Raw genomic sequence first — 10482 nt, 5'->3', positions numbered from 1 at the left:
GGAAAAAGGAAAGGAAAAAGGAAAGGAAAAAGGAAAGGAAAAAGGAAAGGAAAGGAAAGGAAAGGAAAGGAAAGGAAAGGAAAGGAAAGGAAAGGAAAAGAAAGGAAAGGAAAGGGGAAGAAGGGGAAGGGGAAGGGGAAAGGGAGGGAGGGAGGAAGGAAAGAAAAAACCAGGTCATTAACAGGTCAGCTGCCATCACAGGAGTGGACAGATGGACATCCAAACCTGTTTCCTAGATGGTGGTGAGAGAAACACTGGTGAGAGGTCACTTGTTACAGATGCTGGCAGGAGAGCCAAGGTGACACATGGAGTCCAGGGTTCCTACTGAAGGTCACAGGAGGGAACAGAAGTACAGAGGTCTCCAGTCGGGAGGTCTTAAAAGAGTCCTTAGTGAGGTAGGAGGGAGAATACGGCCAGAGCTGGATCAACCCGGATATGTAGACAGACGGCCATACTGATGTCTTCAGACTTTGGAGATTCGCCCCTCCCTGCCCTAATGTGTCCCTTTTACTCCAAAAGATAAACGAAACAGTGCTGTCAACACTTGGGACAACTGAAGACAACAGGATTCTGTTCTGATAAGGAAGTGGGCACCAGCAAACTCGGTTCTAGCATTTCCCTTCTTGTTCAGTTCTGTCAGATCTCAAAGTCGGAACTCATAAATCTTTGAGTAGGATAGCTTTTAGCTTTTGTTAGGGACATCAGCAAGACCGCCTTTTTCAAGGCACCTACACAGCCTTCTGCCACCACACAAGAAGAAATATGGAAGGAGCACAATGACATTCCAATTCTTAGTGTTACAACGTGAGGAAGAGAGAGTCTGAATTAGCATCCTCTGTGTGCTGTGAAGACTGAAATAGAATTCGTCAACTAACTACTAAATACAGTGTTTCTGTAAAAAGAATTAATTTTTCAACTATTAAGATTCACTGTACAAATAGTTGTGAAAACCAACTAGAGAGATCTTAGTAGAGATGGGTGTGTGATATTGATTTAGTCTTATGCAGAATTTATATTATTCAAGAAAAATACCCACTGTGTCAAAAGCAATTGTATGCTGTTAGCCTCAACTGTCAACTTTGTGAGCTCTAGAATCACCTCTGGGTGTTATCTATGGAGAATTATCTCGATTAGGTTAAGTTGAGAAGACCCAGTCACCATGGGCGGCACCACTCCCTAGGATGGAATCCTGGGTATGAAAAGGAAAAGAGCCGGATCGCAAGCATTTGCGTCTCAGCTGCTACTATTGGCATGAACTGTACCCTCCAACTGTGAGCCAAAATACACCCTGTCTTCATTGCTTGTCAGGGTACTTTGTCATAGCAATAGAAGTAACAAAATACAGGTTGTATCAAAGGAGATACTCCAGTGCAAGTGCCAAGTCTTTGAGGAAAAGATTCTTGCCTATACAAGTCATTACCAACAGCTATCATTAGCTTTCATAAATAGGGTTCTGGTGTAAGTCAGTAATATCTGCTTTGGGTTTTCATGAGTTCTATAAAATATTACAAGAAAACCAATTACAGATTTTAGCTGCAACTCCTCTTAAGAGAGGGTGGAAATGGTCATCTGCTGCTTCTCTCACTGTTATAGACATACCTTTTAAAAACTAGGCTGAACCAGGCATGGTGGCACACATTTCTAATCCCAGTGTTTGGGAGGCAAAGACAGTGGGATCTCTGTGAGTTGGATGCCAGGTCTATATAAAGACTTCTAGGACAGCCAGGGCTACATTGAGACCATGTCAGTTCTGGGTAGGTCAGCGCAGCAGGTTCGGCACTAAGTCTAGTAACTTGGACTTGATATCTGTAAACCATATGCACAGTTCCTTGCTGTGCTGAAGCACCATGACCAGACAACATATGGAAGAGAATTTGTGTGTATGGTGCCAGTGGGAAAGAAGGCATGGTGTCTTAGTCAGGGTTTCTATTCCAACACAAACGTCATGACCAAGAAGCAAATTGGGGAGGAAAGGGTTTATTCAGCTTACAGTTCCACATTGCTGTTCATCACTGAAAGACGTCAGGACTGGAACTCAAGCAGGTCAGGGAGCTGATGCAGAGGCCATGGAGGGATGTTCTTTACTGGCTTGCCTCCCCTGGCTTGCTCAGCCTGCTTTCTTATAGAACCCAAGACTACCAGCCCAGGGATGGTCCCACCCACAAGGGGCCCTACCCCCTTAATCACTAATTGAAAAAATGCCCCACAGCTGGATCTCATGGAGGCATTTCCCCAACTGAAGCCCCTTTCTCTGTGATAACTCCAGCTTGTGTTAAGTTGACACACAAAACCAGCCAGTACACATGGCTTCTGCAGCAGGAATCTGAGGAGCTGACATCTTGAACCATGAGCAAAAAAGTTGGGAGCAAGCAGAGGATAACGTGCTTCCTAAACATCAAAGCCCACCTTCCAGCAAGGCCACAGCTCCTAAACGTACCGAAACAATGCCACAAAGACCAATTATTCAAAGATCTGAAGGGGCTGCATTCTCATCGAAATATTACACTATGTAAAGAACTGACTCGGGCTGGTGAGATGGCTCAGTGGGTAAGAGCACCCGATTGCTCTTCCGAAGGTCCGGAGTTCAAATCCCAGCAACCACATGGTGGCTCATAACCATCCGTAACAAGATCTGACTCCCTCTTCTGGAGTGTCTGAAGACAGCTACAGTGTACTTACATATAATAAATAAATAAATCTTTAAAAGAAAAAAAAAATAGAATACCTGAAATAAAAAAATAAAAAAAAAGAACTGACTCTACACAACTGTCTTCTGACCCCCATACAGGTACACACACACACACACACACACAAACTAGTAGGACTTCAGAAATGTTGGGATACCAGAATCTAAGAATACTGAATTCTGGTCACCTCTGAGAAACTAACTACAGTTAATAAAATATATTTCTCTCAATTGCGGCTTAAACACCAAAGCAAATCAAGATGGAGGGAAAGTACATGGAATACTTCAATCCATTTCAACTTTAGGTTTTCTCCTTGTAGGCAACACACGAACTCAGACAAGATAACCTCAACATTTTTGCCCAGAGGTTTAGCTTTCCTGAAGTAACAAATCCTACCTTCCTAGTGTTTTCTTGGGAAATGTTTCTCTACTTTTTGACTTTTGTGTAGGAAATGAAAGTTCATCATGTACCCATAGTACACTACAATGTGAGACTAGAGAACTAATGCTCATCCTGCTAGGGAGCGTGGGCACACATTGAGACAGTTCCCTAAAGCAGAGGACTGGAATGAGGAGTTAAGTATGCTGACAGGAAGTATCTGTGGGGCAGTGCACTGAGGTCTGGGAAAGGCCACAGATGCACAATCAGCTAAGCAGACTTTCTCAGAGAAATCTCCCACAGAGTTTGGGAAGAGTTAGCCTGATAGGGGTGATGAGAAGCACACGAAGTGGAGATCTAGAGCCTGGGAGGTGTGGCTCAGTTGGCAGAATACAGATTTTCAAATGTTTTCACAGCATAATGCAAAACCAGAATGAATGTGGCAGTTTGAATGAGCTGTGTTCCCTGACAGGCTCATGGATCTGAACCCTTGGCCCAGCTGGGGGCTATCTGGAGAGGGTGACGAGTGTTTAGGAGGTGAAGCCTTGCCGGAAGTATGTTATGTCACCGAGTGGACTTTGGAAATGTATATAGCCTTAACCCATTTCCTGTCCTCTTTTTCTATGTGGCTGAAATACAATCAGCCTACTGGGGTAGAGGATGACTTTAATCCTAGCACTCAGGAGGCAGAGGCAGGTGGATCTCTTTTGAGTTCAAGGTCAGCCTGATCTAGAAATCAAGTTCCAGGACAGGCAAGGCTGTCCCAATCAATCAATAATAAACATAAATGCACACGTGGATACTCGTGGATACACAAGAGCAGGCCAGAGGTATTTGGTGTCCTGACATGCTTCAACCTGGGCTCATATTTTCCTGGTTAGGCTGGGAGCCAGCAAGCCTCAATGATCATTTGTGCCCAGGCCCCTAGAGCTGGGGTTAGAGGTGTGTGGAGAGCTCCTGGCTTGCTATGTGAATGTTGGGATACAAATTTCAGTCCTCATGACTACTGGGTAACTCCTCTCCTAAGAAGACAGATCTCCAGCCCTCATTACTAACTCTAGAAAACTTTTCTTTCTTCTCTTGTTTTAGGGATCAAACCTAAGACACCGACTGCCCTTGCTAGGCAAATGCTCTACAACTGAGCTCCAACCCTTTCAAGTCATGTACTTCCATATATCCATTCTACAAGAGACAGTCTTAATTGAGTATGAACCACATGGACACATTGTAGTTAGAACTCAACTTTATTGTTACAACCAATGTTTATTTACAGAATATAAATCTCTTCAAAAAGATACATTCCTTCATTTAATCAATGGTAGAAAGCCTTATTAAACAGAAATAAAGCCTAAGCTGCACTTTATCTTAAAAGAAACACGGCTTCATTGCAAGTTCATGAACACAGAACACAAATGTACTTCACGTCAGCAGCATCATGAATGAGGCTGTTGATTTTCACTGGCAATGCCATTTTATACATGGAACAAATTTTACTTAAATTAACAGTAGTAAAAATTAAATTTCAAACATAAAAATATGTAACAACAAAGGAAAAAGCAGGAAGTATCTCTGCTAGCAAACAGATAAGCAAGTTCTCCAGCACTCAGACACTTGCTGAGGGGAGGGGGAAGCTAGGACAAAGGCTGCGCTCATCTGCGAGGTATCGATCCACAGTCAGTGCTGACACTATCCATAGCACTCACAGTCTATACAAAGCAGCATTAGACTACAATTCACATTTGAGAAACACAAATTTAAGATCCTATGCCATAGCTTCCCAATTCAACAGACAGCTAATGCAATGACAACTCCTCGTTTCAGCTTTTTCCCTTGCATATGTCTTCTTTCAATCAGAACATGTGACCTTGCTGTACAAAAGCTCCTAAATACAGAAAAGTTCTTATAAGTTCCATTAGTTTACAGTTACTTTAGTACATGTAAATACAGAGGACAACTCCAGATTACCAACAAGGAACACTCAGTATGTCGCTACCTACAACAAACAGCAGCACGCCCTGGTGCAGGCTGGAGAACGAGCACTCCCCGCCCTCCACCGAGCACTCCCCGCCCTCCACCGAGCACTCCCCGCCCTCCACCGAGCACTCCCCGCCCTCCACCGCTCCGCAGGGGTCATCAGGCTTCAACCTAGCTCTCAGAGTTTCCCTGCTAGGAAGCCTGCAATTCCAATTGGACAGGCTTTCCTGCTCCACCGTCACAAACTAGTCGAAAGACAATGTGGTGTTCTCAGTTCTATAACTATCTAGTGTTTTATTAAAACTTACTTGATGGGATCTAAAGGACCACCATGGGTAAGACAACCAAAAGATAAAATTGTAACTATTTTAAAGAGTATTTTTGCAAGTGCATATGCCATACAATGCACAATGGACAAAGGTAAGTTGGTGGTACCATAGTGTACAGTCCAGGAGAGAAGCTGCCGCCAACACAGGAGCTAAAGTGCTCATCAATCAAGCATCACTATTTGTTGCTAATCCAAATACTTTGGGGTTTCTTCCCATATCAAACTGAGCCAGAAATGAAAATTTTCAGCATAAAAACTGCTAAAACAAATCTAACTCATTTTGTAAAGTGTCACTGAATTTAGCCTTCAAGAATTCAAAGTAATGCAAAACCTTCAGTATTTTCGTTTACAGAAATATGGACTGAAATTCCAAAAATGGGGATGTTTTGTCTGGAGCAGCTGATAGCATTTGTCAAACCCAAGACTGAACACTGCTGTCACTGTGGGGAAAGGCGGCTCACCACCTACTCTGCTTCTCAGAACAGGAACAGGCCAGAGGATGCAGCTCAGCTTCACAGTAAAGGCCAGCCTAGAATCTAACAGAGGAAAATCAACAGCAGTTGAAGCCAGAGACCTCTCAGGAGGCTCTCCACCTGCACACACCTTCCCTGTGAGGTAGCACAAGCTGCTGCCACGAGGACAACCCCAGGACAAAGCACTGGTGACAGGTGACAAGTTAACAGGGAATACTTAAGTCTACAGTACTCTGGAATGCAGGATAAAATGCTTAAAAGCAAGTTAGAGAGGAAAATAAAATAAAATCCCACCTGATACTACTGCCCTTTGCAAGTCAGCCAGTGAGGTCACCAAGAGATAGAAGGGCTTCTGCAGAACACAGAAACAACTGAGTACTTTTCAAATATTCTAATTTTTCTTCCGAGAGTTTGGGGGAATTCTTTTTGTTAGTAACACAAAGTTAAAATAAACATTTGGGGGTCAGGGAGAGAAAAATAGTTGGCCCATACTGAACCACTCCAGAGAAGGGGCCTGACAAACCTAAGAGATGTCATTTGCCCTGTGTCTTGTATGGATGAGATTTACATTCACATTGAATTTCAAGTTTTTGTAGAAAGTGTCAACAAACTCTGAAAATAGAAAAGGGGACCACACTTCAGTTTACAAACAAATTATATTTTTAGTTTCCTTTAGTTTCAAATTGTGACTCAAAGATGAGTCCTATAAATATACTGCTTCCCAGAATCTAACCTACAAAAAAAAAAAATAATAATAATAATAGCCAAGTAAAAAAATGGAGAAAAGTCTTATTAGGCACTGAGAGGCTAAATAAATAAATCCCAACGTTAACCAAACCCTTGAACTTTCCTTCCAGTTCCTGCTATCTTACTGCTCAGTTCCCAGCCTAAACACAACAGGCTGGATCATTTAGTGACAGAAAAACTTCTACAAAGGAAAATGCAGAACTACACACTCTTTAGGCAAGACAACACTCACACTAATTACAGCAGCTTATTTACACCATCCTATTTACACTCCAAGCAGACCTAGTTGATGAGGGTTGTTGTGCTCATGTTCATCTCAGGCAGATCTTGTCAACAGCAAGACGGGGTCACCACATCTCATTTCCAGAAATGGTGGTAGCACAGAGGGAGAGGAAGGGTATCAAAATATCACTGGTCAGGTTGAAGATCATACAGTGTTGCCAGGGAGACAGGATGGGGGTGGAGGGCAGAAATGTGGAATTTTGCTTGTGAAAGCATCCAGGCCACTACGGTCTATTGATTACATTGAACATCCATGAATGCCACTTCTAACATCCACTTTCACATTTACAAAACGAGCTTACTACCAGTTGAGTGATTAGGTAAGGCATTCAAGTTCCTTAGCTGAACAAAGAAGGCAACTGATATCTAGCAAGCCACAGGGCACATTTTAGAGGGATGCTCTACAGAACAGTCCCAATATACCCTCTTTAGAATCCCTTACATGGTCAATGCAAAGAAAAGACATTTTGAATCCTCTTGATAGTCTACACCATGATCCCCAAAAGCTGTATGAGAAGCAGGTGCATCAGAGCACCCAAATCTGGCCAAGGAATGGGGGCAAGAGTTCCCATGTGCTAGTCTCTTTCCACAATCTCTTACATGCTAACAGGGTGAACAAGGAAGCCTCGTTGTCATCGCACTCACTGCCACAGGAGTCGATCACATTTCCACTGGCTGCTTTGCAGTCCACCAGCACCAGCAGCCGCAGCCGCAGCCGCAGCACAGTGAGCCTCCATTCAAAGCATTCTCAAGAACAGGAACAGACTAGCAAACACTGTCTTCTCCAGGGTTTCCACATGACACATACTCTTGGATTTTAAGGAGGAAAGAAAAGAATCAGGAGGCTCACATTTTTATCATCCTATGACAATGTTTCAACCATGAATGAAAATTCCACTAAGCCAGTTTTTTTTTTTTTTCAGGTTTGCTTGAACATTGTAACGAGCTTGTCATTATTTGTTTCCATTCAAGGAAGTCAGCAAAATTGTAATGATCTTACAGTAACATGGTTCATAAAAACAAACATGAACATTACAGCGCTGGGGAGGTAGAAACCGAATCCAGGTCTAACACTGTTAGAGACACGTATTTAAGAGTGTATGTATGTGGCTAGAATTTACCATTTCAAATGGCATATTTCTACTTTATTAGGTTTGAACACCTTGATACAATCCAAGTATTTTAAAGCACTTGGCTGAGAACATAAGTCATGCGGAACACCAGACAATCTTAGAATAGATCTGTAGTGCACACTTTAAATATGCAGATCCATGGAGCCAACTTTGTACATAAGCACTTATGTGACCAAAGTGCAAAGCCTGTCTGAGTAATCTAAGTAAGTTACCCGACTGCTCAAGCCCACAGAGCAGTCTTCAAAGATTAAAGCCTTCTTGTCTACCTCAAAGACCTAACTTCCTTTCAGGAAATAGTTGCCTCCGTCCTACACCTACACAAAATAAAAACTAGACTGACAAAACCAAGATAAATCAAAACAAGTCCTCCTACCACAACTACTGTCTAATTCACATTTCCTTATTGGTTAGATTGTAAGTATTCAAGCTCAAAGACCTAGCTAAATGTTCCTTACTGATTCTGTAACTGCTTCAACAACACTACTCTGGAATTACATGTATAATTAATCATTTGCTGACCCTAGAGACACAAAACCAACTTAAGGAATGGATCTGAATAAAAAGCATCTAAATGATATTCCTTGCTTCCAAGTATGATGAACTCTATGTTTGTTTCAAATACTAACAATACCAGCTATTACTTAATGGACAAAACAGAGGATCTTAAGTAAAATAAACTTTTGGTTAGAAACAATTTGATAGGTAAATTCTAAAACTTGGGACTATGACCTTAAATGACTGTATCTCGTATTTGAAAACATGACTTAATAACAGATTTTAACATTAAATTGTTATATTCCAGGCTTATACAGTAAATATATTTTATATTGTCAGGCTATGTAGAGACAATTTAATTCTAAGTTGTACTCCCCAAAAAGAAATGATTTCCAATTTCCAATTCACAAAAGTATACCCCAGGAGACAGTAACTGCCTTCCTCCCCTCAACGGACACTTCTCTAGAATACCCTACGTCACTACTGAGGCGGCAGTGACTGCCAAGGTTGAGAGTAAATGATTCCTTTTACAAAGGTTACACTGAACAACAAGAATGTTTTTCTGAAATTAAATCTATCAACAAAACCTTTTAAAGATTTCCACAATATTCCTATTGCATACACTGAACCAACAAATGAAGATCAAAGTAGTCAGTCACGTCAAACCTGTAATAACTAACTCACATGTAACAAGGCTGTACTGCCACAGGCTAAAGCCCGACTCCTTACTCTCGCTGCTGCTGATGGTCAAATCTTTAGCCCGCCACAAACTGACAGCAGTAAGCATATTCTCAACATCATTCTATTTAAAAATAGGTTGGTTGTTTAGAGGCATAATTTTTAAAGCAAGAAAACCAAATTAAATGAGTTTTAACAAATATTGGCTTTCGGAATTTCTCAGAAGCATCCACAAGCGTCACTCAGCCCCTGGAGCACAGCGAGGCCTCTTCTTTACTCGGGCATTTTTAGTGCTGTGACCTCAGGCTTCATTTTAAAGTACTGGTTAAAACGGACAACCGCATACCTAGTGGGGAAAGAACAAGGCAGAGTCAGAGCTGACCTCAGTCCTGCTTCCTCTTGCCCTGAGCTGACTGCACAAAGTTCACACTGCCAGCGTGCATGCTTCACCTGCTGCTGCCCCTGCTGGACACTCCCCATGTTGAGCACGTAAGTGCATGTGGCCTTCACTGCTGCCAACAGTGACGGGGCTCCCTGTCCTGTCTACACTAGCTCAACCTCGTGGAGACAGTACCTCAGTTAGCATCATCTTACCCAAGGAAGTCGAACTCGATCGTGGAGTACTTAGCTTGTATCAAAGCCCAGAGTCCCCAAAAGAAATGAGAAGCCTTCAAGAGAAGAAAGAGCAATAATTATGGAAACATATTTTTGTACACGATACAAAATTGTTATTTCTATACATGTAGGGTATTTCTTTTTTTCTCTACTTTCTAGCCCTCAAAATACCTTTTTTCTTCTGTTAATTTTCACACAACATGGCCACATTAAAGCATACAAGTAAGTACAGGGTCAACACAGATGACTCTGTCCCTACTGACAAGTGACAAAGTCAAAATGACTTGGAAACTGAAGTCTAGTAGTTTCTGTAACCTTTGTCCAAAGCGGATTGAGCATCCCACATAACACACAGACAGAAGAACTAGTTCACATCCTCCATCATACACACTACTTACAACAGTGACCAACAAGTCTATCAGTGAAAACTGCATCCTAGAACTTAAAATTAATGTGATTTATTTTACAAGTGTGAGGGCTTCCATGTATCTATGTGCACGGCGTGCATTCCCAGTACCTAGCAGGGTGTTTTATATCCCCGGGGATAGGAGTTGTAGATTGCTGTGTGCACCATGCACAGGGCTAGGACCCAATCCATCTCTCCAGACCCTATATTATTTTTACATTTATTGAGTGACAAGAGAGAGAGAGAGAGAGAGAGAGAGAGAGAGAGAGAGAGAGAGAGAGAGAGA

General features: G+C 42.1%; 1 protein-coding gene and 1 long non-coding RNA gene across 3 annotated transcripts in view; one reads left to right on the top strand and one right to left on the bottom strand.

Annotated features, from left to right (window-relative positions):
- Positions 1–9673, top strand: part of LOC110316015 — a 19288-nt gene extending 9615 nt beyond the window's left edge. Inside the window, exons 3-4 of the long non-coding RNA XR_002380242.1 lie at positions 7793–7870; positions 9399–9673. This is a non-coding gene — a long non-coding RNA (uncharacterized LOC110316015). The remainder of the gene's footprint in view (positions 1–7792; positions 7871–9398) is intronic.
- Positions 1–10482, bottom strand: part of Etnk1 (ethanolamine kinase 1) — a 69650-nt gene that overhangs the window by 23471 nt on the left and 35697 nt on the right. Inside the window, exons 7-8 of one of the 2 annotated variants that reach the window (XM_021190079.2) lie at positions 9770–9843; positions 5162–9521 (exon numbers count right to left, since the gene is read on the bottom strand). The exons of the other annotated variant lie outside the window; for it this stretch is intronic. Coding sequence (XP_021045738.1) covers positions 9449–9521; positions 9770–9843 — 147 coding nt within the window. The 3' untranslated portion in view covers positions 5162–9448. Of the gene's footprint in view, positions 1–5161; positions 9522–9769; positions 9844–10482 lie in introns of those variants that run through there. 2 annotated transcript variants of the gene reach the window in all.

This window comes from Mus pahari, chromosome 2 (genome assembly GCF_900095145.1).
Source record: "Mus pahari chromosome 2, PAHARI_EIJ_v1.1, whole genome shotgun sequence".
Taxonomy (NCBI): Eukaryota; Metazoa; Chordata; class Mammalia; order Rodentia; family Muridae; genus Mus; species Mus pahari.
The sequence above is the reverse complement of the archived record's forward strand: the minus strand, read 5'-3'. Positions and strand labels throughout refer to the sequence as shown.